Genomic DNA, 27,876 nt, shown 5'->3' with positions numbered 1-27,876 from the left:
GCTTTCTCTTTAGGAAAATCATGTTGTGTAGCGACTTGACCTCGTACATCTTTGTTAGAGTATCCCAGATAACTTTGAGTGTTTTTATCTCAGAGATACTTGACAAAACTTCGTCAGCTATAGCCAAGTGTAAATTGGCAACAGCATTATCATTCATCTTGTTCCACTTTCCATCATCTGTAATCTCCAATAGCCGCCAAATAATTTTTTTTTCTTAAAACTGCTTGTATCTTTATTTTTCACAGCATAAAATTGCTTCCATTGAACTTTGCTATCTCGGATTGATCTTCGCTCATGTGATTTTCACCTTTATTTGAACATCAGGGGAACTATAGGAGAAAAATGCAGTTTTTCTCTCTTCCTTCAGGCCTGCAAGGAAAAGCATTCCACAACAAAGTTTACTTGTATGTTTCCTAATACCAATAAACAGGATATTGACGTAAATCACAGGCATATCGAGCAAAATCTAAGGAACAATCATCAAGCCAAAAAAAAAATGTAATACCAACAATTTTTAACTAAAAATTTAGGAGCCTAATGCCTTAAATCAAAACCTTTCTAGCTAAATAACAAGGTCTAAAAGAAACAAAATAATTCCAGGGACATTGTACATGAAGGTTTCACAGGGACATTGTTCTGTTCCAACTTTCCACCCACAGGAAGATCATAAGTTGCATCATCATGAGTAAGACCCCTATCAAGCATTTCATCATGCAATGTAAAGCCCTCCATCAAATTCACATCCCTAAAATATCCAGCAATTAATGTGCTGTAATTAAGTACGCTGTGGTGACTGGTGTGACATTATTTTTTTTCATCTCCTGGAGCATCTTGGCAGAATTTTCCAATCGTCCTTTGTTACAAAGGCCTTGTACTAGAACTGAGAATATGACAACATCCAGCACTATATATTTGGCAAGCATTGCTCGATACAAATCTGTGGTGAGAACTATATTTCTCTCCTTACGAAGGTTTTTGAAGCCACTGATCATCGTGTTGTAAATAACACCATATGGAGATAATCCCACTTGTAGGATTTCATAGAAAAGTTCGGATGCACTATTCATATCATTTCTTTTGCGAAATGTGTCAATAAGGGCACCAATGCGGTTATATCCATCTTGACACCTTTTGCAGGCATCTCATTAAGCATTTTCAAAGAACTGTCCACTTTTTAATTTTTGCAAAACACATCAATCAAAGTGGTATGTACAAGTGACAACATCGGAACTGTTCCAGTTTCCGACATCTCCTGATAAACATCAAATTCAGAATTTATGTGACCTTACTTTACAAACCCATCGATGATGATATTGTAAGTCATGCATATGGGATTAAAACCGACTCCACAAACTTCTGCATTTTAGCTTTTGCTTCCGGCCAGCTTTGCATAAGCCACTAGCAAATGTGTCGCAAGTGAAATTGTTGGGTGTGATTCCCAAGCTCCTCATGCGGTCAAGCGTTCCAAGAGCCTTTTCAGTTTCGCCATTCTTGAAATACCCGTCGACCAATATGCTGTATGTGACAACATTTGTTTTCAAATTCATTTCCCCCATTTCGGAGAGTAAGTCTACCGCTCCCATCGTGTTCCCCCTTTCGCAATTTCCAAGAATCATATTGTTATATGAAAAGACGGTTCGACTCCCTGATCAATCATCTTGTCCCATATTTTCCGAGCTTCATCTACCCTCGCTCCTTTCCAAAAGCAGGATAGTAGAATATTGTAAGTGAAGCATTGGCAATTCGAGCCTCTATAGCTTCATCAAATAGCTCGAGTGCTTCCCCAAGTAACTGAGCTCTCACATATCCTTTAATCAAAGAATTTACAATGTAACGGTGGGTAAAATGCCTTTCAAATTCATTTGGGAATATAGATCTCGTGCTTTTCCTATATTCCCATTTATACAGCATCCTTCTTTACTTAAAGGCCTCTATCAAATTTTTTTTGCTTCACGCATGTACAAATTACGTTCATAAATATGCCCACGGAAGGAACCCGACCCTTTTCCTTCTTCTCATTCAACAAGCCACGTGCTACGGAAGAATCTAATTTCATACAAGCAGCTTTAATTGCAGCAGAATAGACACGTTTGTTATGTTTAATACCTCTATCCTTTGCCTCCAAAAAGTATTTATCAGCCTCGTCTGCTTTAACCTCTTTCGGACACCCACATATCACCACATTCACAGTGCCACAATCATAACTAACATTCTTCACCCCCATGTCATCAAACATTTCCCGTGCTGAATCAATCATACTTTCCATGACCAGTGCACTCAAAAAGTTATTCAAAACAAAGACATCGGGCGTCATACCATTAGAAATCAATACATTGTAACAACCCATCACATCTTTCAGGGGAGTCGCTCGGCTCCAACATATCCATCCAACAAGTAATTAAAAACACACGGGTTCAGTTCAAAACTAAACCTCTTGGCACAATTAATCAATCAATCCACAAGCGCATCGGATGAGGTGGGAGAATCGTCAGATAAATAACGATTCAGCGAAGTCCTGGCTACAACATAACGTCCCCGGGAACTCACAAGTATATGAAGCAAGATACAGAAAGGGTCGGGTATCCCACGCATGAAACCCCGCTGCTTCTCGGCCCATTTGAAATAACTGAGAGCATAAACGGGCTCTTTTTCTGAAATGGGGGCTTGAAAAGTTGGGATTTTGATCATGTTCTGGGACGTTAATGGTACCATACTTCCATTAAGAGGTGAACTTAAATTATGTGTGGTAGAATATTTTAATCAGGGCTTGATAATCTATGTACCTTTGACAGATTCATCAAAATATTTGACAAGAAATGTAAGATTTGATCTTGACAAATATAACCATCCCAGTAATTGTTTGGATTGAATTTTTCATCTAAATCTTCAAATAAAATAAATAATTGACTCGAGAAAATTGATCGAAACTATAATTTACTAAAAACCAATCCAAATCATATTGGTCGATTTGTGAAAGAGGCGGAGATTAAATTCCCACGGCCACAATCATCTAATACGCACAACACGCGTATCTATATTTTTTACACACGACTTCCAACTACACATCGCTAAATCGTGTCCCTTAAGTCTTTATTTTTCTAGATTCCCTACGTATATTTATTTATAGAAAGCTGAAGTTTAAACCCTCCGGCCCCGTTTCCTACTCCGCCTTCATCAGGTGTCGACCGCCGCGTCATCGACGCTCAATTCTCCTCGAAACGACTGCGTATAAACACTCAACGAGCCTCATTTCTCATTATTAGCATTTCCATTCTCTTCTAGGGTTCATCCACTAATTCCAATAAACAAAGAAATGTCGGCCTACGTTGGCGGGGAATCCGGGGCCTTCTCCCGGTACAAGTCCCGCACCCAATCTCTCTTCGCCACGCGCCGCCCATGGCGCGAGCTCCTCGCTCACCCGGCCTCCTACTCCATACCCTTCAGCTTCGGGGAATTCTCCTCCCGCCTAAAGCGCAACCTCAATCACTTCCGCGTCAATTACTCCATGATTGTGCTTTTCATTCTCTTCCTTAGCTTATTGTACCACCCCGTTTCGATGATTGTCTTTATAGTGATCTTCGCATTCTGGTTCCTCCTTTATTTCTTTCGCGACGAGCCGATCGTGGTGTTCGGTCGGATGGTGGGTGACCGCGTGGTGTTGATTGCGCTCGGAATCGTGACGATTGTGGGTTTGGTTCTCACGCACGTTTGGTTGAATGTTTTGGTGTCGGGTTTGATCGGAGCAGCTGTCATAGTCTTGCACGGGACTTTCCGTGTTACAGAGGATTTGTTTTTGGATGAAGATGAAGCTGCTGACGGTGGATTGCACTCCGTAGTAGGAGCAAGCTACGCTAGGTTTTGATTTTTTTTCAGAACTACTTTGGGAATAGCTTTCTAGATTGAAAGCGAACAGTTTTGCTCAAAAAAATCATATCAAAAGTTTAATATCATCCCATATCAATTTTAATAATTTTTTTGTGTTTTCCACATTTGATGAGTTTTTGTTACGTCTCAGATTTGGGAGTCGACTCTTTTTAGGTGAGAATGGTTGTATGGTTGTCATATCATTGTGCAGAATGTAATTGGCAATTTAGAAAAAAAGACGAGATTTGCGTGTTTCACTTTTCATTGGCATTGAAGTACGAACTTCTTCTGAGTGGTTTCTTTAATTTTTTTTCAAGTTTTTGGGTCAAGAAATAATGGTGATTGCCGATATATTGAGCAAGAGTATCCATGAAAAATTACTCCAAAGGATATGGCTTACGATACCAATCTTGACGTAATGACTGCAAATTGTAATAAAAACTCGATCTTGATGTAATAATAGGAAGAAGTCCGAAGGCAAGGCGATAAGAACTTTAAGCTGAAAATCAATCCTCCAAGGAGTTACATCGCCGAGTACAATTAACTGTAAATTCTTCAAATATAATGACTACAGCGCAAATAACTAACGAAGTTGCCATAGCAGCAGGTGTAAAGAAAACACAGGCTAACGAGAAACGGGCGAAGGAACTCAATAACATGAAGATTATCGGGAAAATGGGGCATTCAAGGATCAGGAATTTTGCGAGCGTAGCCCAATACCATCACGAAATCCTTTGCAGACGAACCAATAGTGGCTGATACTCTCTCTGTGGAAGTAGCTTGAAGCCATAGATCAACAAGATTGTTCAGTGTCAATGTGGGGATGATTGCGTGCCCCATGAATTTGATTTCAACCTACAATAATGATGCAATATCATTGCTGCAAAGATAACTATGGCACCTTAAAGACTCCATCTTCTTCACACTAAATGTGCAATGAATATGATTTATCATTACACGTGAACTTTAAAAATTGTTCATCGATTCTTTGCAACCATACGCACTTAAAATATGAATTTTCACCTCTCTCTCTCTCTCTCTCTCTCTCTCTCTACACACACAAAAAACTCTTCTCTCTCTCTCTCTACACACACAAACACACACATGTATATATGAATTTTCACTGAATTGAGAGTTCTTTGACTGAGACATGCTCACAGACTAGGTAAACCTTATATAAGCTAGATTTGTATCAAGATTAATTAACAGTGAATGAAGTTACCTCGTCTTCTCCAGCAAGATCTAACTTCCTCGTTAGATACTTCTGAATAAAAGAAACGGGAATATTCCCATCCCTGCACAAATTGGAAATAGGTAAAAGACAGTCACTTGCACAATAAATAGATCTTTTTTTTAACATCAGCATGAGTGCTCTACTAGAGTAATCCAGCTGAAACAGGAAAACTATACGAGATGTGAAATTATCGAAGTATACATCATGGAAATTTTATAAATTTTATGTATTTGTTTGTCAAGAAAAACAAATGAACCTCTAAAGGCAGCAAATGAACCTCTAAGGGCAGTGAATTTTACTCGGACAAATCCCAGAAGGCATCAATATAATAAATCTTAAACCAAGAGTCAAAATTCACGGGATTGCCCGAGTAATCTACAGACGTCCAACAAACACTAAAATCCTAAGACCTCAGACTTGTTCCAACATTTTTAAAAAGCGATGGTTTTTACCTTCTCAGATTCGTGAATACAACCATTTACAATTATTTATGCAAAGACTTTAAAAAAAATGGCCACTGACTCAGAGGATAATAAAGACCAAAAGGTAGTTGACAGAAAAGCAAGAAGAAAACAAATGGTTTACATCATTCACCCATAACGAGCACATAATAACACAAGCGACAGATATACAATAGGATGGATGGGTGTATGCAAGTTGATTGCTGTCGCCCATTATACTGTGTCATATTTGAGACATTATTGGGTGAATCGATTGAAAGCACAAGCTTGGTACACTACAGAGGAGAAATTTATTGATTCAGCTCTACGGTTCATCCTATTGTCACTAATCAGAGTTATTCAACACACGCAACACCAAATTGTCCAGCAGTAACTTCGAACCAGTCATTGTCAATTGCCGCTAATTTTATATAACAAGAGAGTTGCTGAAACTGACAGTTTGTATCAATGTAACCTATAAATGATGATGTGTGAGCTGTAGAGAGGTTGGATGTAAAACATGTAAAACAATATTTCCTGAGAACAATACAAGAAACTATCGTACTATAGGTACTTATGGATAATGGATGCAAGTATGGATGCAAAGAGACCCATATCTGATACCAGTAACAAAGTCAAATGCATAAAACAGATGCCCAGTTACTTTGTTACCAAGTAATTATATGAACTCCAACAAAACCTGCAGGTGATGACATGCTGGATTTCAAGAGAAGAATTAAATTGTGGACACTCTATTTTTGTAAAACAGAGTGCCAGATTGCTCCAAATCCATCACCCAAATCAGAACTCTATAAACCATCCGCACAAAATTTTGCATATTTAGTTTATCAAACAACATTTGAGGCCAAAGAACCTTTGAATCAAGAAGCATATCGGATATAATACCTCTAGTATTATAGCCCCTTCAAATTATTTTTTTTGTTGACCTTTCATTTTGCATCAACTGAGTAAGTAATGTCCTAAGTAACTAACGCATGCCTCTGGCAGATGCAAGAAGACAGCAATAGAAAAGAGTCAAAAGACACTGTTAAATTCAAAGTTCAATTATTTTATAAAGGTGTAACAAATGAAGCTTTTGAGAACTCACTTAATTCTCAAATAACCTGCAGAAATCTGAGGCAAGGGTGTTGCATCTCCTTCCCTAAACATATATATCACAAATAATTAGAGAAATATAGAATTAATCAATGTTAATAATTTTAGCATGATCATTCAGAAGATTACACAAAAACTGCTTACTGTTCATCAGCTGCCACTAATGAGAACCAAATCGGGTGATTTTTTCTCTCAAATCTAGAGCTTATAGCGTCGATCAGAGCCTGGGGAGGAATCCTACATTCTCCAAAATTTGGTGCCTTTTTCTGCCGAATTCTGCGCAGCTTTTTAGGCTTTTCTGACTCTGGAGGGATATAGTCATTCTCATCTCGATCTTTTGATTTCTGCCTGTGTTCCTTGTTCTTGACTTTATTAAGAAGTCCATCACTGTCATGGGATTGCAAAGCTGATGATTTGGCAACTGAACCTTGGGTTCCATACTTTGAAGATTTACTCCTGTTTGCTGCCTCCACCAAACAAGTTAAAGGCTTCCAAATATCAGATTTCCCTTCCCAAGGCGACGAACCATTTTCTCTTCCCTTATCAGAAATATGGTTAGTTGATGACTCCACAGCAGCATTGTTCTGCAACAATAATATCAGTAAGCATGAAGAGCAACATCTGTCAATAAAAAACAGGGGATTTGAGGCCCCCAATGCGGGAAAGATGTACTGATGTTCATAAGCTTCAGAACTTTATCCCATACCTGCCTCGTATTTTGAGTAAGTTTGTTCAATGTCTCTGGTGAGCCAGAGCTTTCATGATGGTCCTCGGTGGAGTCATCATCTTTCTTAATTGGTTTCTCAATACTAAAACTAGAACCTCGTGATGCTTTTCTTACCGTGGATTTTGACCTTCTTCCAGTCATTCCACTCTGTGCTGATACTCTGGGAGTGCTAACCACCAGAGATGAGAGAGACCTTTCCTTTCTCTTTGCAGGTAATGCAATAGGAGTTGCAATTTCAGGGGACTTCAATTTTATCCTCTTGTAAGGAAATATTTTTGCCCTTACATCTTGCAAATTATGATCCGGCCTGTCAGTGTTAAAAGAAAATATTGAGATGCTTGAGGAAAAACGAAGTTCCTTGTACAAAACATGCAAAATCCTGTTAATGTTAAAAAAAATTATACAGTAACAACACATCCACATATTCAAAATAAGCACAGAAATGAGGCCGTTATCGAAGTGTACAAACAATACCATTCACACTCAATGATGTGAAGTTCTCACGATATGTGCAAACATGCAAACATTCCTCAACATAGAACTTATCATGTTTTGGTTTCTTTGTTCCTATTTCATTTGACACAGACTCTCTATTATTTCACCACAAATAAGTGCACAACAATGAACATTCAATTCCTCTGTGCTTTTGGCAGGGACTGCCGTTGAGCAGCTAATCATTCCAGGTCAATAAAATTTATGATCATCAGAAGCACATCGTACACAAGAAAACAAGAAGCACAACATTTTTTTCCAAATACCAGATTTCAATGACTTCCACGCAGAAAACAAAGCCCATGTGTCCCTAAAATTACAACTGCCAATGAATTCTAAACTGTCAAGACATTGAGGTGGGAACAAAGTGAAATAAAATGTAGGAGTTGAACTTGTGAAGGAATGCAATTGTGAAGGAATGCAATGTTCTGCATAATTCTTCACTAAAATGGTTAGGGAAAAATGAGAAATTAAAGCAATGACTGCTTTCACTTTACATAAAATTCTGTGTTACTAGTCGAGAAAGGATTATAATAAACCAACTGACTTCTTGTGAGTGTTGTGGGTGCTTAAGCATGTTTATGTTTGCACCAATGTGTAGTTGAGAGAGAGAGAGAGAGAGATGGCAATAATGCACAACTGGACAAAGAAATGATGAATTTGAAGACCTCACCTCAACTTTTCCAAGGGAACACAACCCAAATCTATGTTGCATACGGGGCAGCATTCCATTTCTTCGTCAGACAGCTTCTTGTATATACATTTCTGGCAAACTATGTGGTATTCATGAAAAAGAACATCAAGTTCACATCAAAAGAAAAAGAATAAAACTACACCATGAAAACTTATAAAACATTTATTCAAGCTCAAAAGGTCCAAATGAGCAAAGATTAAAAGATGTCTTTCAGAGTCTGAGACACAAAAAACGAATTACATTAAATGCAATTTTTTAATCTTTCCCCAAACACAGCAAACTGCTTGCCACAGAAAAAAGAATTACATTAATTGCTTGATAACCAATAGTAAATATCACCCAAATTTTTATCAAGATCTCGAGTCCCAATGATTCAAGACTTCAATCAAATTAAGTGGGGTAGACAAAGGACCGTTGAAAGCCATGTGCCCCCAATCAGATACTATGTTGGTTCGCTAATACATCAAAACCAAAGCAGATAAACGTCCCCATTTAGTAGATTAAAAATATTCCTATATCCAAGAGTATCACCGTTAAAATGTTTTACGACACATGAATCAAACCATTATAACAGGAAACCCGTCAAGAAATTCAGCTCACGTGAAAGCTCGACAAGCATATGAATTTCCCCACTGACATAAAATCAATCAAACGTTAACATAACGCGACAATTCAGACAAGAGAGAAACTCGCAAGGAACCACTAAACCATAAAAACAAGCTCAATTTACCCACGAAAAAATCTAAATAACGTAATAATTAACACGCAATCTGAACGACAAACCGAGGTGCTAGCGAAACCCAGATCACCAAGAAACTCGAAAACGCTAAAAAGCAAGGCAAAATTGGAATACTCTCCCACGAATACAAGAAAAATCATGATTCAAAAAAGACCATCGAGCAGCACTCACACGTGTGGAGACATTCTACAATGGTTGTGGCGTCGCGGAAGAGCTTGTGGCAGAGGGGGCATGTCATGCATGGCACCACCGCCTCCCGTCTCACCTTCACGACCTGATGCGACATCGTATAACCCAATTCAGCTAAATAAACGATCTAAAACCACAGCTCTCGAACCCAAGTATCTTATGCGGTGCATGCTGGCGCCATCTCATGAAATGATGAGATTTACGTCCACTACATGTTGCTACACCTGCATCTCCATTAAACCCACATACCAAACGCACAATTAACACCACGAACGCTTTAAACCGCGACCAGCCGGATGATAAAACACACATAAAAGTGAGGAGGAACACACGGTCACTCACAGATGTGAAAGGGATTATAGTGAAATGGACCTATAAATCTGAGGAAAGGGGAATTGGTGAGATGAGATTTGGGGATAAATAGAACGTGGGCTAGGGCCGATGGCGTGTCGTCGACGATCTCTCCCTCTGCGTGTATGAGTTGTGTCCGTGTGTGGGGGTTTGGAGTCAAAATCGAGAGAGAGAGGTGGGAGCTGGGACAAGGCTTCATATATCTTCAATTTAGCTGGAACCAAATTTTCTTTATTAGTTTCCAAGTAATATTAATTAATTGATTATCACTAATTTACTAACAATTCTTTTGTCTATGAAATAAGTTTTTTAAACAATTTATTATTTACAAAATATAATAAAATTGTACATAATTATAATAAAATAAAATTATACGTAATTAAAACATAAAATTTATGTGTCATTTTAAACAAAATTCGGACGAGATTTGCAATGGTCGATTAACTGAAACGCATGCTTTATCAAACATGCTCTTAGATGACCCAATTGAGCCATTGTTATTTGGTGGAGTCGTTTTCATATTTCCTTGCGCCTCCGTTTTCTATCCTCCCCCAACCATTAACGGTGTCCACCAAATCATCTTTCATTATTTTTCTATATTTCATCAATCAACCGCAACAAAATATTCTAGCAAATCCAATTCTTCTCGTCTGAATTCAAAATTAAAAAAAAAAATGAACGTGTCGATTACGTAACCCAAATCAATATTTTAGAGCAAATTATACAACGTGATTTCGTGTATGTTTATAAAATGAATATGATTTAAGGTTGAGCATACCAAGATATCAACTAAGGTGTTGTTGTTTTATATAATAATAGTATATCGATGCACGTAATATTTTTTTATAATTCATTTGATTTATATTTAAAGAGAATCAAAATGTATTTATAAGAACAGTATGTCTCTTGTGAGACGGTCTCACAAATATTTATCTGTGAGACGGGTCAATCCTACCGATATTCACAATAAAAATTAGTACTCTTAGCTAAAAAAATAATATTTTTTCATGGATGATTCAAATAAAATATCTGTCTCATAAAATACAACACGTGAGACCGTCTCACGCGAGTTTTTGCCTTATAAAAACAGTGAATGATTACGCTGCAATTTTGATAGAAAACAGTTTTTGTTAATCTGTCCATAATGGAGGGGGCAAAAATGGATATACATGTTTTGATGTCCTTTACAGTTTCTACCATGTCTTCAACTTTAATAAAATAAAATAGATAGATAGATAGATATTAACTTTCATTCTTTAGCATTTTTTTTTATTTTAAACCGTCAATTAGTTTCGGGCAACGACATAATTATGTACTTGAAATTTAAGATTTATGTAATAATAATAAGTCATAATATATATATCTAAACAAATTTAACCTCACGAGTAAATAGTTTTATGAAAAATCATGGCAAGGTTATACATGAACACCGTTATTTTCTATCTTCCTACACACGTGGAATATTTATATTTCAATAAATAATTGTTTTTACATATATAACTTCTCAAAAATAATGTTCAAATTTCGAATAACAAAATTGAATTATATTTCACTATATTTAGTGTTCAAATATAAAATAAAAAAAAGTGATAGCTCAAAGAAAATTAAATAACAGTACTACGTACATTATGGCCCCTTAAGATTGGTGGTCCAGCTTCAGATCATAATAATAAAATAACATTTGACAACATTTCTAATGTTAAAGAAAATAAAATAAAAGCCACATATGTACAAATACATGTTTGCTATTGTTACCATATTATGTGTGTGTCTAATTGCACAGTAAATATGAACAAATTAACCAAACTATCGTTCAATTTGTATTATTACCCAATTCACACACTAACAAATCATTTGTCATCACGCGTTTCATTATTCATGTCAACACATTTTCAAACGAATATGTCACACATGACTTGCTTAATACAATATATTTGACTAACATAATGTATAGACTATTGTGTTAGTCTGAAATTTTATCAAATATGCAACAAAAGATAGCGGATGAAGCTCATCAATAAAATAAAATTATTATTCAACTTATACGCTGCATGATTTATACCACTAATAAATAATTTAAAACAAGGGATCCTCGCACACGGTTCACATGTTCACGGGATTTAATCAATAGAAATATATATATATATATATATTTTTTTTTGAAGGAAAAAAAAAAACTTACAGGGGAGACTGGAGACAAAGACAGTGCGAGCATCGAAAGAAACTGAAGAAATAGAAAAAAATCTTTTGTGAGACGGTCTCGCGAATCTTTATCTGTGAGACGAGTCAATCCTACCGATATTCACAATAAAAAGTAACACTCCAAGCATAAAAAGTAATATTTTTTTATAGATGACCCAAATAAGAGATTCGTCTCACAAAATACTACCCGTGAGATCTACTCTTTAAAGTCGTTTTGAGAATAAATATATAATTGAACAACTATTTTATAAAAAACGTTTTTAGATTCGAAAATATATTTGGACCATTATCTTATAAGAACATTTTAATTATCGTTCAACTCACGTTTTTATATTCTAAAAACATTGCAAGTTGTCCTAAATTAAAAAATTAAGTATCTAAATTATATTAGAAATATAAAATTTAGAAAATTTTATACCTTTTATCATCCAAATATTATTTGTCTAATGATTGCGACACCTCTTGACTCGTGGTCTTTAAAGAAGAAAAATTATATATGAACGGAAGGTAGACAGATAATAACCAATCATAAGTACATTAAATAGGGATGAAAATAACATTTCACAAGGTATGTGGTCCAAACCCAAGACGATCCAATGGCATGACTGCAGTCGTTATTGATTTCGGGCCCTTACCTAACTAGACAAAATTGAACCTATATATTTCCATATATAATTATATATTTAGTAAGATATAAATTATGTTTTATTAAATAGTGTTTATAGAAAAAATGGTCCGTCTATACACATATCAATTAATTCTTTTCTAGCAATGGCTTGGTTGCCCGATATTAATTATAGGTATATATAATTTAAGAGGAGATCTCTTGTGAGACGGTCTCACGAATCTTTATCTGTGAGACGAGTCAACTATATCGATATTCACAATAAAAAGTAACACTCTTAGCATAAAAGGTAATATTTTTTCATTGATGACCCAAATAAGAGATCCATCTCACAAAATACGAGTGTGAGACCGTCTCACACAAGTTTTTGCCATAATTTTATATATATTTTGTTTATTTTAACAACAAAAATACTTTTGCATAATGTTAAAAAAATCATAGTTTTTATATCACTCATATTTTATTTTAGAGAAAAATGATTGAGCTGTGGGCCAAATGCCACCCATACCTTTTTATATTGAAATTAAATATTTAATTCCACGAGATATAATTAAAAAAAACATAGTTCAACATATATTAATTCATTCCTTCTCTTGATATGAACGTGACACCTCCAAGTTCCAACCCTACCCGCCTTGGTCGCTCAACGCAATATTTATCTCCGATTCCCATTTGATTTGAATTGACAGTACACACAAGTGCTCTCCGTAGACGACCTTGTTTTTTTCTCAAATAAACGAGGAAAACCCCTAATTTCGTCGGATTGTTTTTCAGCTTCGGTGATTGTTGTTTTTGGAAATCTGATAAATAAATGTGCAGAACGAATTTTTCCGGTTTCTGATGAGCCCGATTGTGTGGATGAAATTGATGAGGGAATTTCGTAGATGTACGAGGATTTTGATCCTCTCCTTGCTTGGTCTTTCTGTTGTTGTTCCCGTTTTTTTACTGTCTCATAGGCTCAAGCATATTAATTACGAAGGTAAGAATTTTTTGGCACTTGAGTTGTGTGTTTTTTATAATTTTTTTCTGTGGTGGGTTTATTCTGATTTGTGTTTTTCCCTGTTGTTCTTCTCTTGTCGCAGTGTCCAAAGAATTCGTGGAAGATTTGTCAATCATTGTATGAATCTCTCTTCTTTGGAGCTTGATTGATTGATTATATTACTTGTTTAGCTGATATCTCTGTGGTGCTTTAGTATTTTTCGTGTAGTTGGTGAACTGATATTGCATTTATTTGCTTTGCTATTGATTGTGTTATTTGATTCCATCTGTAGAACGCATAGTTCCTAGTCTTTGAGTTTGTGCTCTCTCTTTCTTCCAGCAGCTGACGAAGGTTGTGCAAGTATTAAGAATTACGAATCAAGATATCACTTTTTTCAAATGCCTTGGTGTTTGGATTTGGTTGACTTTCATTTTCCTCATCAATCAAATGCAGTGTCAATTGATACACTAGTCTCAAACTTCGAAGATTTTAGCATCCGAATGTGAGAATTTTTTTATAGAAAATGAAGTAACATATGCTGCATAATTATCTTGTGCAGAAACGCCGAGCTGAGGCCCAAACTCTTAACGTAATAGAGCAGGTAATCAACTAGATGCATCATTTGTTTGACAGATGTCATGTATTGGTTTATTCTGGTTTTTGTATTCCTGAATGTGATTATGTTGTTCAGGAGGATGGCGAAGGATTGAAGGAACCACTCCTAGTGGTGTACAAAGATAATACCTCAAATTCTGAAGTTAGTTTTAGTTCTGATGAGGATAAAAGATCTGATGAATCTAGAGTTTCTGCTGATGGTGCTGTCTTGTCAGTAAATAATGGTTGGTCTTGTTCACATATCCTTTTTCAAGATTTAATGTTGGTTTTTTTCATAGAATTTTGAATGACATTTAACTCTGTTCTTATTGCAACTTCAGCTGCTGGATCTGATACAAAGGACGGTACACAGAAAAGGCAGCAGGAGGATTTGCAGGGGACAAAGGTACAGTAATCTGGTTGATATAAATGACTTATTATTCAGAGTATTTATTTCATCATTCTACTTAACCTTATTGATGGTGAAAATTTTCATATACCCTCGACGCATATATGATCAATCGTTACAGTTCACATGGTATATGCATTAAGTTTCTGGATTTTTGTTTTTAAGTTGGATGCATAACATAACTTAACTGGCTGTATTTTCAGTTTATTTGAATGACACTGGCGAATCATCACTTGTAAGACAGCCAATATTTTGTAGTTCGCCTCTGGGAAACACCTTCACATGTTTTGTTCAGACGAAATAGATACAATTGAAGTTACGGTTTACACAAGACCATCAATCTCACAACTCATGATTGCATTAATTGGTCCCTTGAAACTCCCCTACGGTTTTTAAGTGATAATTTATTCAGGGAGCTGGCATATTTGTTCATGAGATGCTAGAGATCATGCTCCATTTATTTTTCCCTTTTCGTCCTTCCTGTGATCTGACCATTTCCACTTATTTTGACTATCTAATATATGGTATCATGAGAGGTCAGCGAATCATCATACCACTAGGATATAAGAAGCACCAATTATCTGCCCAAGGTGCCATGAGTTCAAGGATGATATTAGGCTGTTTTATTTGTTTTTGTTCTTCGATACTTTCATCACAATGCATATTTCTGTTTGTTGGAGGGTTCTAGTTTACAGAACGTCTTTTCATTACTCTGTGAAATGATGAATAACTTTTCATTGCATTTTTTTGGGGGGGTGTCTCTTTTCCTTCTCTCTCTTTACGTTTTAGCTTCATTGTGTTTCCCAAATAATGCTTTGTTCTTTTGTTTAATAAAGGAAGTGTCCCATGTAGATACAGTTCTGAACAACGCGGATGTACCTAACATGCCAAGGAGGACACTAGATGATAAGTTAAAGGAGATGAAAGACCAGGTGATTAGGGCCAAAGCATACTTAAATTTTTTACCGGCAAATAGCAGTTCTCATTTTGTGAAAGGATTGAAACTTCGAATTAAAGATATTCAGCGAGCCATGAGTCAATCCATTAAAGATTCTCGTGTATCTCGAGGGTATGCCATTTTCCTCAGTTCTTTACATTTCATCTATGCTAAATTTGAACTTATTGGAGAACCAAAAGAGCTTTTCACAGTTGGGTGAAATCGTTTTGATTTGCGATACTACTGAGTAACATTCTTTTTTATATATGATAGCCACTGTACTATTGTTTACAAAAACTTCTAAATGATGTTTGATGGCTTGGTAACCATCTTGTAGTTGTAATATACCAAGCAAAATATTGCCTTTCTTATTCCAAGAATTGGATGTTTGTTGTAGTTGTAGAATGGTTGTTTTCTGGCAATCCATTTGTAGTCAGTTGGTCATGTATGAAACTAGTTTCAAGATCTTAAACCTCATATTAAAGGTTAGTACTATTTTTCCCTTCTCTCTCCAGATCTCCATGGAATTGACTCTTGGTGATTTGATCTCCCTTATTTCTCCTGGAATTTTTTTTAAACTTCTAGTCGATTATTATTAACATTTGGTGTGTTAGTACTTTCTTTCGAGGCTCTCCCGTAAAAGCTGTGTGATACCTATCCCACATGGATAAAAATGGAATGTTTAAACAGATTAATGATATATGATGAACTCTTATAACAACTTGGGTTAACAATTTTTGTAAAGTGATGATGAATACGAAATAGTTGGTATAAGAGTGCAGTCATGCTTGTGCTGCCCAGACCGGGGGCGTGACCAACTAAACAACAACTTCAATAGTGATAAATAAACCAATTAATATGTTAGTTTTATTATGATTTTTCACTCAACGGAAGTATGTACATGTCAGGTTTTATCTTGATGGAAGCTACTGTTCTATGAAAATTCATTATGGTTGTTTAAAAAAAATCATTAAGGTCAAAGATAAATCAACACTGCTTCTTCAGTGCTTTACAGAAAATGAAAGCCATGGATTCTACTTTGTTGAAAGCCAGTCGTATATACCCTGATTGCACTGCTATGGTGAAAAAACTTCGTGCTATGACCTATAATGCTGAAGAGCAGGTCAGGACACACCGGACTCAAGAAACTTTTCTTAAAGAGCTTGGTGGAAGAACCATCCCTAAAGGTCTTCACTGCCTTTCTATGAGATTGACTGCTGAATATTATGCTTTGGAGCCTGAGGAGCGGGAGTTCCCTAACAAACCTAAACGACAGGATCCTGATCTTTATCACTTCGCTGTTTTCTCTGACAATATATTGGCTTGTTCAGTTGTTGTAAACTCAACTGTTTCGACAGCTAGGGTAAGCGGTCTACTTTGCTTCCCTTCTTCCTGGTGATATCTTTTTGCATTTTCTCTCCTATTATTCATTCAAAACTTCAAGCAATATTAAATTGGAAAACTTTGAGAATGTTCTGGTTTTGAAGAAAATTTCGAATTAAGGGACGTGTTTCATTGGACGATCTAATAGTTTTGGGCATGCTTCTCAGTTTTGATTTTTAATTTTTTTGCTACATTACTTGAATCTTTATTGGAATGTATATAACTTTCAATCTATGAATTGAAGGATATATTTTTTCTATTTTTTCAATGTCCTTATATTTTCTTTATTTATTTTAAAAAGATAACTACTAACCATATTTATATTATGCCTTTGCCTAACTACGGAAAATTTTGTGAAATAAATTTGGTCAAATTTTGTTTTTGAGAAATAACCATATTCAAGTGTATATGACTGTATTCAAATACACACACTTGGGTGAGTTGTTTTCCAAAAAATAAAAAAATTAATCAATGTTATTTTGTTAACTATTCCGCCTAATTACTTCATTGGTGAAGGATTCCTAAGTTGAAGCTGAGATATGTGGCTAGCATGATGATAGTTTTGATCGTTCTCTTTTTTTCTCGAGAAAATTGGAGGTTTTGATGCTATTTTGATTAAAAATATATTGTTGAAAAAAAACTACATATAAAGTATTTATCTTTTGTTTATGCACTATACTTTAAAGACAATTTGGGTGTTCTGCAAAACCTTATTGTCACAAAAACAACTGATGGTGACAGCATATTAGTTCAATGATTATTGGTGACTGGGTTATTGGTAATGGCTTGATGTTGCTTCTCAGTCATGCATGTGAATCTAATACTATGATGTAACCACATTTTCTTTACTCGACAGGAACCCGGACGAATAGTATTTCATATAGTGACAGATTCGCTCAACTTTCCATCTATGTCAAAGTGGTTCTTATCAAAACCTCCTGGCAAAGCTACAATTCATGTTTCGACCACAGACAGTTATGGATGGTTATCAACCAAATACAATGTGACCATGAAGAAGGAAGCTTCTGTTGATCCACGATACACTTCTGAGCTGAACCACCTTCGATTTTATTTGCCAGATTTATTTCCTCATTTGAATAAGATAATCCTTCTTGATCACGACGTGGTGGTGAGAAAAGATTTAACAAGACTCTGGAGCATGAAAATGCGAGGCAGGGTAAATGGTGCTGTTCAGACATGTGATGAAGGGGAGCCTTCATTCCGCCGTATGGATATGTTCATCAATTTCACAGATCCGATACTTGCAAACAGATTTGATGACAACATGTGCACGTGGGCCTTTGGGATGAACTTGTTCGATCTACAACAATGGAGACGACGAAGTTTAACCCAAGTTTATCACAAGTACCTTCAATTGGTGAGTAAATAATACTTATTACCAGAGGCATATATCACAGAAAGTCGACCGAACAGAAAATTTGAAATTTTGTGTGCACTTTTTCTAAAACTGCTAGTGTCACCCCTCCAAAATCTATTCACCTACCGCATTCATCCCATCTTATGGAAATTTGGTTTCGCACCTGGAAGCTTGCTTCCCTTCTATATCCTTAATACAATGGTGTTGACAAATTTTAACAAATTAACATCGTCTCACAGGGCAATAACCGGTCATTGTGGAAAGCAGGAAGCTTGCCCATTGGATGGATCACGTTTCATGGACATACAGTTCCTTTAAATAAGAAATGGCACTTGCTCGGCCTGGGTTACGACTCCAATGTGAGGCAGGAGGACATAGAGCAAGCTGCTGTCATACACTACGATGGACACTTGAAGCCATGGTTAGATATTGGGATTGAGAAGTACAAGCTGTTCTGGAAAAAACATGTAGACTATGAGCATCCTTTCCTTCAAAGTTGCAATATCCATGGATAACTAGGTCCCAAATAAGAAGTTTCATATATGAATCACATTTGTAAGCGTCACATTTTTTTTTATAATCTATTCTTTCTCAATTTTCCAAGCAATTTTTAATGTAAATTTCCACTCTTTGTTTGACCATATATTTACTCGGCTGTAACATATTTTCTTTAACGTTGAGTGTATTTTATAGCCATAACATGCCAAAATTTGGTGAGAATTTTCTCCCCCGAGATTGTGTACGTACATGCTACGACTAGTGAAAAATTACTGATGTCCAATCGGTGTGGCATATACAACAATAATCACAAGCCACGGTTTCTATTATTTGTACGTTTGCGTTGATTGAGGGGAGGGACCACATTAAAAATTAAAATATCGCGTGACTTACAAATTGATGCGTCGAGGTTGAATTTATAACTTCTAAAAAAATATTAGTTACAATTATTAATTTCATGAACTTCGATACGAACAAATTAAAGATAATGTTATATTTATCATTTTTTTTTCTATTTATTAAAAAAATCCATTAAACTTTGTAAAATTATAGAGAGCTTTTAAAAGTTATTATAATACCCTGAAACTATTTTTAGATATAAAAAGATATCAGAAAATAATTATTTGTATAGCTTTCATGATTTCATGTTCTTTTTAATAATTATCATAATTAAAACTTTTTATATCTTATAATGCCAAACATATCATTTCAGCTCAATCTTACTTCATCCAAGCATCTAAACAACTGATTTTTTAAAATAAGATGCACTGTTTATGTCTAAAACAACTAATCATGCATATATAAAGAATTTGGCCTATTTCCAAAATAAAAAAATAATAAAAATAAAAAAAAAAGAATTTGGCCATTCGGGCCAAGCTTCCTACCCTCGCTATCGAGAATCTGGAGGTCAAGACTTCTCTTCTGATTCTTTTTAACGTCCAAATCAAGTTCTTGACCACATTCAACCCTTTCTTCCTCTGTTTCAGCAAGCGTAACCACCTCATTTTTATTCCTCTTCTCCTTTTTCTTGGTTGACTCCTTGGGAATAGTGTTTGAGAAATCAAACTCGTCATAAAAAATGTGACTACAGATCCAAGCCAACTAAGCCAAATAAAAACATCAAACGTTAAGTTACTAAAGCAAACAGAATGAAATAAATTCAATAAATATACTTCGATGTGATATTAAATAAGAAATTTATTATTATTATTATTATTGCCAGTTACCGGAAGTAGTTTTTTTAATGTAATACAATGAGAATAATAATACAAATAAACATTTTTCAACATATATTGAGATTTGTGCCATTTTGGATGATATATGAGAAAATATAATCTAATTTTTGGGGGATATTTTTGATATTTTAAAATATTATTTATGTATATTCTTTTGAGAAATATAATTTGTGGGGGGATATTTTTTTCAATTTTTTTTTTTTATAAAAGAACCTGCAATGTATATTCTTTTGAGAAATAGAGAAATATTTTTAAAAACAAAACAAAGAATTTTTACTTTTTATGTATTTGATTTATTATTTTAAATTAAACAGAATTTGAACCGTTACCATAAATTTGACCTCGACTATGGAGTTTTCGCTTCCAACCAGCTCCAGATCACTGCAGCAGTCTCCATCTGCTTCCAATATTTCTTTAACCTAACACATCGCACTACTGCTAGGGTTTATTGTCAGGAAATTACATTTCTGATTAGGTTTTCGACCTCGTGCATCCTGATCTCGTTCAACGTTGATTGCCGGAATCCATTTCCATGCGCGATTCTGTTTTACAAATTAACGATTACATCTCTGGTTAGTTTGTGATGGTTTTGACTGTATTTACTTGTGGCGGTCAAATGCATGACGCTTGACACCAACCTGCTCTTGCATTTCCAGATCAACTTCAGAGTCCTTATTGATTGATTTACATATTTGCATATGCCCATACTCATGAATTCGGTTTGTATTTCTGTGCATATAAGAGATGGGTGATGGATATAAGGCTAAAACGTGAAGGTAGTTCAGGTTGAACTAAACAGTACTTAGGACTTAGGAGCTGAGTGTCAACTAATACTAGAAATCTTTCAGCATTGATCAGACTTTTTCCTTGAGTTGTGCTGCTCAAATCTGTCTGGTAAGACGCTTCTCACTGTTTAGAATTTAAGAAAGAAGTGTAAGCTCAGTGGTATTTGATCGCATTTCATTTTAGGATCACATTGACATTGTTAAATTATACACAGTAAAATTTGTTCTTAATTATTGAACAGTTCCAACATGTGATGAGTTTGGTTTTTCATTGATAATGTTGTTGATGTGCCTGCAAAGCTAATGTGAAGACATGTGGTGTTTGGCTCATTTGATGAGAAACCGAGTGCATAAATGACATAAGAGGAAAACGAGTAGAATTAATTCTGCTTCTTAAACTATCTTGATTGTCCAAATCGATGCAAGAACTTTTGAAACTTAACCAGTTGGTATGATTTTCGTTGAAATTGAATCAATATATACATTGATTGTAAGCGATGAACTGTGCGTTAAATGCTAAATTGGTGTAAGTGCTCTTGAAAAAGTTCAATCGGTGTGTTTTTTCATTCGAAATCAGTTAAATTCTACTTTATAAATCAGTTTGACCACACTTACAAATTGTAACTGGGATCTCTAACTTTTATATAATTAAATTTAAAACAAATAAAACAAATTTGACGTGCTTGGTTCTCTTTGATAATGCTGTTGTCTGGTCCTGGCAAAGAACGTGCAAGGCGAGTTCATGTGGTGTTTGGTTCATGAATTTGGATGATAAACTTTGAGATAACATTAAATTGACATGGGAAAAACTCGAAGCCACAACTGAAGTTAGGTTATGGATCTAGGCTTCTCATCCCAATAACTCCGTCTCCGTGCAAATTAATCAGCAAACCAACCAATCATACTGTAGTAGAGAGAATGATATATTAATTAGCACCTCACAACGCTTCTATCCTGTTTCTTTATTCTTACCCCTCTTACAAATTTAAGTATGTATTATAACTACATGCAATTTCATAATGAGAAAAACAAACTGACAAGTGGATGAATGGAAAATACACACTTTAATATACCACAAGATAGGTATCTGATATGACATTATTGGGCACATTATTGAGATTTTAACAGCCCACACAAGAAGACTTAATGGGACAGGGGTACTTGTTTATGTTCAAAACAATGAATACTTAACAATTCTTCACACTTAATATTACAACCAACCAAACATGTAGTAGTACAGACACAATCCAGCATCCTGCTCCATCCATCTCGTGCATTTGTCCTTTTTTTCTCCTTGTTGGACCGCACAAACACAAAGATCAAACTGAGCAAGTTGTGGTTGAATTTATCGAGTCTTAGTTTCTGTTCTTGCATTTCTCCACGGCTCTAGGCGCTGAAGCACAAAAATCAATTTGGTCAAACTACTGATTTGGTACAAATGTACTAAATGGTATTGTACCGAGTGTGTGACAATAACAGGAAATGGCCTATTGGGGGATATAATAAAATCATAACTAGTAGTTCGAGTGGATTTGTTCTTCTTTCTATTGTTGTCAGCTATTTTTAACTAAAGAAACAACGACCCTTTTGCTTTTGCATTTTTGATGCGTTTTACATGTGCACTTAGTCTGAAAGTTCTCTACAAAACAAATCTTACATTTGTCATAGAAATAGTAAAGATCACAAATAGCGTTTTATTAAGAAGTTTTGTGAGTATGGTTTATTTTCAAGTATTTTTATATGTGATCATATGACAGGCAATGGCATCAGAATATATTTTGTACCAAGATACAAAGTTAGAGACTTACTGACCGGCTGAGGTTGATGATAGTTTGCATTTAAGATAATGTTCTAGCTCAGTGATGTGTGAAGCACAGCCCCACAATATATTGTAGTTTTGAAGTTTACTTAGAAGTTTTGTGAGTGCTAAGTTTCAAAACTGGTAAAATCATGATAAAAAAAAAAAAAACAGAACAGCTTCGAAGAAACCAACCGAGTCCTATAGCCTCTGTTCCTTCCATAATGCGAAGACGCTTGCATGATCCAACGAACATCCTAGTTGACATGCATGAAATCAGGCTTTGTCTGGATTTTTGCGATAATTATGAAATGAAGCTGTGGTTTTATTTTCTAGTTAGTAAGATTTGGATGACTTACTCCCAAGGGACGTCGCCAATAAGCATCCAATCCCCATCCTTGTCTTCATAAGTTGGAACGTAATCAGAACCATTTAAAAGATCCATGAGCTTGCTCTCCTTCATGAAGTCCATCATTCCTTGAGAATCACATTTGCCTACTATGAAAATGGAGTTAAAATTTATAGCAAATCCCCAAGTGAGTCATTTTTCAAGTTTCCCGTGTTTTGCCTGAAAAGGTTCGGATTAGAAGTTTTTCATGTGAGATTGAACTCTAGCAGAAGTCTTCATGTAGAAGGGACCATCCCGTCTTGAGCAATTTCATGCTTTTTATCTCTAGATCAAAATGAGACGGCGATATTTTTTTGAACATGACCGACACTAGTTTCTGAAGTGTGATATCGGATAATTAAATTTATTTATTATGTGTGAATAGTACTAACTAAATAACCAAGATTTGAATGTTCCATTATGCCAAAAACTTTCAAAAAATCGATGCTGTAAACTCATAAAAATAAAACCCGAGTCTATGAAACAGCGCATGGTATTAATTTGTTTTTCTGAGACGTAGGAGTTAACTTACCCGTGGTGAAGGAACTGAACATTTTGCACAATGCCTCAGAGAGCTCTTGATACGCCTTGTACATCTTCAAGTCAACTTTGCGGAGGTACGGTGCACCGTCCATGCTTACTTTGACAAACACCGCTGCTCCGCCAGCAACAGTGGTTCCCTTATCGCTGACCTCTGAGTTGTTCTTTTGTACAGCCATAATATTTTTCCGGAATGATCGAACTGGCGGCCATCCCACAACCCGGGCCCTAGAAGATTCACATCGGGTGAGTACATATATACTTGAGTCCTGACAATTAATCTTGTCGGGTTTAGCTTTTAATTGATTCCGATTTCTGATTTTCTCTCGCTGAATATCTAGTATTTCTTCCTTTCTTGTCGAAAAGGAGTCATCTTTAGAAATAAACAGAACTAAAATGAGTAAATGAAGAAGAAACACCGCTGAGCATAACACAAAAATGTGAACGACAAATTTTTAGAAAAAATCCCAAGTATAATACACTATTAGAGGAAAAAGGTTTAACAATTTCAAAAAAACACATGTTTTGACTTGAGAAGGATCGCCCTTTCACACAAACACAAGTAAAACATATAATAAGAATAGCTTACTTAGCAGGAGGCTTCACTGGATCATTAGACCCGGGTAGCAGATTCTTTTCCTTCCCATGCGACAGATCAATCTCCTTGGAGGAGAGATTAAGCTTCAAATCCACAGTTTCTCCATATCCTCTTTTCCCATAATTAACACTATTTTTCTCTTCTCCACCAGGCAATCCTAGCCTCAGCTCAGTTTCTTTAAAATCCATACTTTGGCTCTTTCCCTCCTCATAACATAGCATACTGTCAACCGTTTTTTTCCTATCACCGACAATTTCTTTATTTTTTTTATATTTCACTCCACTTTTCTTCGCATTATCTCTTCTTGATTTTGCTTTTTGTGACAAGTTTTTATTGGATGTGAAAAAGTTAATGGAGCTAACACTAATAGAGAATGAGTAATAATGGAGAAGTAGAAGAGTTGGGGGAAGAGCGTGCCTGGGCGAAATGGGGTATTAATATTGGCAAATGGGTTGGAGTGCATGATTGATTGTAGCAATTGTGAAGATTGAAATTTAGATTTAACTCGTTTAAGAGGAAAAATTGTTCAAGCTCGTATATGCAGCTCCCAAAGATTTTTATCTAATTCTGGGACAACTAACACACTCTCCTCACGTCCAAGAATGAACATCTGGAGCGTGAAGTTTATGTTTAATTATAGGTCGTCTAACACATAATGGTAGAACCTAAGCTCTAATACCATGTTAAGATTGAAATTTTAACCTAACTCAACTTAAAAATTTGCAGGATTATCCAAGTTCATATATGCAATTCCAGATATTTTATCTAACTGGACAACTAACAATGATGACACGTGGATCAATCAGGCATCTGGATATCTAATCTTCCTGGAATGGGAATTGGACATGGTGTACCACAGTAGCCTACTTTTCTCATTGTTACTGCCTGGAATCTGCAGGCCGCCGTTCCTTTTCTAAGTTATTTTATGCTAAATCAGAGAAATACTATCCACATAGCATATAATATCATTAGATCAAAATCACATATTTCACTTAAAACCTCATACATCCAATGCCATGAAACGCTGTGTAGGGAGTATTTTTCATGCTGACTACACTCGATGATTCTCCCTTTACTTAGAATTAGTGTGTAAACTCAACAAGTACGTACTATAAAACACTTTAGAACCTTAACACAACAATAATGGTACGTACACCACAGAGGAGGAGATTTAATTTAATGGGTTAGATACGATTAGTAATTAGATTGAATCAGTACAGGGATGCTGATATGTATCATTGAGGGTCTCAAATTTAGTATAATTATAAAAAGTGAGTTTAAGCATGAAGTGTGAGTAAAAGGTAACGATTAGGTCAAAAGCAAAGTTGACCATATTAAAAGAGCTTTATATGTAAAAAGACGCAAGCTTTTTGTTTCTATTTCAATATTAAGAAATTTGATGTTTTTAATAAAAGAAAGTGTCGGATCCTTTAGATTAGGTTTTAAATAATTGGAAATTCATCAACTGGAAATAACTTGCACTCGTTAATTTCTCCCAATATAATTTGACTTGAAATTATATTTAAAATTAAGTATGTCTTTTACAGTTGAGCTTGTAATGTTTGATGCTTTGTCATGTTTTGTGCTTTGTAGAAACTTTGGAATATTTAGTAATGGAAAACAAGTTCGTTATACATGTTCAAAGTTAATTCATATATATTTTTTATAGATAAAGTTTAAAAAATGGCAGCTAGTGCCAAAGTTATTTCATTGAGCGGTAGATTTTGTGCACCGACTTGTATCGAACCGTACCTGGTGGCATATAGACTTCGAATTCTAGTGGCTTCACTAGGCTGAGCCAATACTCTCCCGAAAGATTAGTTATCACGAATACCTTTAAACCCTTTCACTAGTAGAATTTCTATGATTTACTTCGCATATTCAATGAAGTAATAGATATATAATTGCCGAAGTAGATGCACGTGAAGTAATAGGTAATCATTTTACTTCGCATTATCACCGAAGTCGTATCCAAGAAATTAGCGAAGTTTTTGGTCGAAATTAGATTGATGCTAAAGTAAAACGTCTTCTACCTCGTCGATTTCGTAAAGTGCATAAGTAATAGCTTATATATAACTGCATAGTGTACATTGAATGACGAAGTAAATGTGTTGTATAACTTCACAGGTTTGTATTTTGTGAAGTAATTGATGCGAATGACTTAGCTATTATGGAACTACATTCTAATTAGCGACGGTTTTTGTGGGATAGACCGATAGACCGTCGCTAATTTGCGACGGTTATACATACCGTCGCTAATTCTCCACGTTTTCAAAACAGCCGTCGCTAATAGCGAAACCTAGTTAATTTACCGGTTAAAACCAAAACTGTCGCATACTAGCGACGGCCTAAAACAAAACCTTGTGCTACCAATTAGCGACGGATATTTCAAATCGTGCTAATATGTGCGACAGTATCTAAAAAACAGGCGCAAATTATAATTATTTTAATATTTATAAAAAAGATTTAATTTGAATAATTTCTTGACATATTTTTAAATAATCTCTTCAACTAATCTATCTAATAATATATTTTAAATAATATATAAAATGATTTAACGTGCAATGAAAATAAAACGAAAACAAAATTAAATTTTTGATCACAATTTAAAAAATAAAATAAACGAACAACAAAATTAAATTTCTTGATCATCAATTAAAAATTGAAGCTAAAAAATTTATCTAGAGTGAAAATAAAATCGTTCAAGAGAAAAAAATAGACCGAAAATGTGAAGCGGTCTGAGGAAAATGACAGAGGACGGGGATATTTAAAGGCAATTTGTGAAGGTGTAGAAACCGTCGCTATGAGCGACGGTTATATTTAAACTGTCGCTAATAGCGACAGTATTTGCAGCTGTCGCCGATTCATTGAGCGACGGATTTATTAACCGTCGCTATTGAAAGACGGTTAATTAATACCGTCGCTATAGCAGCAATCTGCGACGGTATAAAAACTGTCGCTACGAGCGACAGTTATAAAAAAGCCGTCGCTAGTGAGCGACGATTTTGCCGAAACCGTCGCTGATACACCAACATTCATGTTTCAAATTTTTAAATGGCTTTGTTTTTTGTTTGTAAATATTTGATCTTTTCTTATTTCATAATTTATATTTAATTACGAAGTAGTAGATTTAAAAGACTTCATTTTTTGTATTGTAGTTAAGTAATTAATAGAGAACGACTTCGCAATTATAGAGTTGTGGTGGAGTAAATAATAGAGATCAACTTCGCAATTATTGAGTTGTTGTGAAGTAATTCTTTCTTTAACTTCGACACAATTTTAATCTGACGAGTTATTTTATATTTTATTACTTAATCAGTTAAGGTAAATTAATTAAAATATGGTTTATTTTTTTACTTCACTAAATTTAAGTTTCAAAATTTTTTTAACTTTTCACTTCAATAAAACTATTCTGTCGAAGTAAAATGATACAAAAAATTAGAAGTGAAGCCCGTGTTTTTTAAATTGTGAAGTAAAAAACAATGTTTTACTTCGCCGCTTCTCGCAAAAGAAATGCTGCCTCTTTCACATGATCGCTGGGGTTTATTTAAATTATTTCAACACATAAAACAGTAAAAAGACATGTTAACAATCACAGCAGTGAGCTAAACATTTCACAAGATTTTCAGTGTTTTTTGAAATAATTTCGGCATTGCTTTCTTTTACGTGGCAACTAGATGT

General features: G+C 35.2%; 4 protein-coding genes and 1 pseudogene across 7 annotated transcripts; 2 read left to right on the top strand and 3 right to left on the bottom strand.

Annotated features, from left to right (window-relative positions):
- Positions 1-280: 280 nt before the first annotated feature.
- Positions 281-2,759, bottom strand: LOC142529256 (pentatricopeptide repeat-containing protein At3g22690-like; annotated as a pseudogene).
- A 336-nt stretch (positions 2,760-3,095) lies between these two features.
- LOC142528670 (PRA1 family protein E-like) lies at positions 3,096-4,121 on the top strand. Its single transcript, XM_075633762.1, has one exon. The coding sequence runs from the start codon at positions 3,314-3,316 to the stop codon at positions 3,860-3,862; it is 549 nt and encodes a 182-aa protein (XP_075489877.1). The 5' UTR covers positions 3,096-3,313; the 3' UTR covers positions 3,863-4,121.
- A 212-nt stretch (positions 4,122-4,333) lies between these two features.
- Positions 4,334-10,037, bottom strand: LOC142528668 (E3 ubiquitin protein ligase DRIP2-like). 3 transcript variants are annotated; one of them, XM_075633760.1, is made up of 8 exons: positions 9,868-10,036; positions 9,478-9,725; positions 8,547-8,646; positions 7,361-7,688; positions 6,799-7,238; positions 6,647-6,700; positions 5,087-5,159; positions 4,334-4,719 (listed from the first exon to the last, which is right to left on the bottom strand). In XM_075633760.1, exons 2-8 carry the CDS (start codon positions 9,590-9,592, stop codon positions 4,549-4,551), a joined length of 1,281 nt encoding a protein of 426 aa, XP_075489875.1. In that variant the 5' UTR covers positions 9,593-9,725; positions 9,868-10,036; the 3' UTR covers positions 4,334-4,548. The 3 variants fall into 3 exon arrangements, with proteins under 3 accessions (XP_075489875.1, XP_075489874.1, XP_075489876.1); XM_075633759.1 differs by having other exon boundaries at positions 9,478-10,036; XM_075633761.1 differs by lacking the exons at positions 4,334-4,719; positions 5,087-5,159 and adding an exon at positions 6,512-6,539 and having other exon boundaries at positions 9,478-10,037.
- A 3,231-nt stretch (positions 10,038-13,268) lies between these two features.
- Positions 13,269-19,025, top strand: LOC142528682 (putative galacturonosyltransferase 6). The gene is made up of 9 exons (XM_075633776.1): positions 13,269-13,652; positions 13,756-13,790; positions 14,212-14,253; positions 14,344-14,491; positions 14,588-14,652; positions 15,492-15,724; positions 16,598-16,955; positions 17,832-18,353; positions 18,593-19,025. Exons 1-9 carry the CDS (start codon positions 13,514-13,516, stop codon positions 18,866-18,868), a joined length of 1,818 nt encoding a protein of 605 aa, XP_075489891.1. The 5' UTR covers positions 13,269-13,513; the 3' UTR covers positions 18,869-19,025.
- A 2,891-nt stretch (positions 19,026-21,916) lies between these two features.
- LOC142528965 (auxin-responsive protein IAA14-like) lies at positions 21,917-24,629 on the bottom strand. 2 transcript variants are annotated; one of them, XM_075634274.1, is made up of 5 exons: positions 24,187-24,629; positions 23,590-23,825; positions 23,029-23,167; positions 22,865-22,926; positions 21,917-22,264 (listed from the first exon to the last, which is right to left on the bottom strand). In XM_075634274.1, exons 1-5 carry the CDS (start codon positions 24,414-24,416, stop codon positions 22,227-22,229), a joined length of 705 nt encoding a protein of 234 aa, XP_075490389.1. In that variant the 5' UTR covers positions 24,417-24,629; the 3' UTR covers positions 21,917-22,226. The 2 variants fall into 2 exon arrangements, with proteins under 2 accessions (XP_075490389.1, XP_075490388.1); XM_075634273.1 differs by having other exon boundaries at positions 23,029-23,164; positions 24,187-24,611.
- Positions 24,630-27,876: the final 3,247 nt, after the last annotated feature.

This window comes from Primulina tabacum, chromosome 16 (genome assembly GCF_025594145.1).
Source record: "Primulina tabacum isolate GXHZ01 chromosome 16, ASM2559414v2, whole genome shotgun sequence".
Taxonomy (NCBI): domain Eukaryota; kingdom Viridiplantae; phylum Streptophyta; class Magnoliopsida; order Lamiales; family Gesneriaceae; genus Primulina; species Primulina tabacum.
Note: the sequence above shows the minus strand (reverse complement) of the source record. Positions and strands in the feature narration are given on the sequence as shown.

Coding starts and splice junctions, on each gene's coding strand:
- LOC142528670 (XM_075633762.1), top strand. CDS start 3,314: ATGTCGGCCTACGTTGGCGGGGAATCCGGGGCCTTCTCCCGGTACAAG.
- LOC142528668 (XM_075633759.1), bottom strand. CDS start 9,592: ATGTCGCATCAGGTCGTGAAGGTGAGACGGGAGGCGGTGGTGCCATGC. Junction 7,239..7,360: donor TTACTCAAAATACGAGGCAG/GTATGGGATAAA, acceptor TTATTGTTGCAG/AACAATGCTGCTGTGGAGTC. Junction 5,160..6,646: donor GCAGGTTATTTGAGAATTAA/GTGAGTTCTCAA, acceptor CAATTTGTGCAG/GGATGGGAATATTCCCGTTT.
- LOC142528682 (XM_075633776.1), top strand. CDS start 13,514: ATGAGCCCGATTGTGTGGATGAAATTGATGAGGGAATTTCGTAGATGT. Junction 13,653..13,755: donor CAAGCATATTAATTACGAAG/GTAAGAATTTTT, acceptor CTCTTGTCGCAG/TGTCCAAAGAATTCGTGGAA. Junction 18,354..18,592: donor ATCACAAGTACCTTCAATTG/GTGAGTAAATAA, acceptor ATCGTCTCACAG/GGCAATAACCGGTCATTGTG.
- LOC142528965 (XM_075634274.1), bottom strand. CDS start 24,416: ATGCTATGTTATGAGGAGGGAAAGAGCCAAAGTATGGATTTTAAAGAA. Junction 23,826..24,186: donor CCAGTGAAGCCTCCTGCTAA/GTAAGCTATTCT, acceptor TGAATCTTCTAG/GGCCCGGGTTGTGGGATGGC. Junction 23,168..23,589: donor GTTCAGTTCCTTCACCACGG/GTAAGTTAACTC, acceptor CCATTTTCATAG/TAGGCAAATGTGATTCTCAA.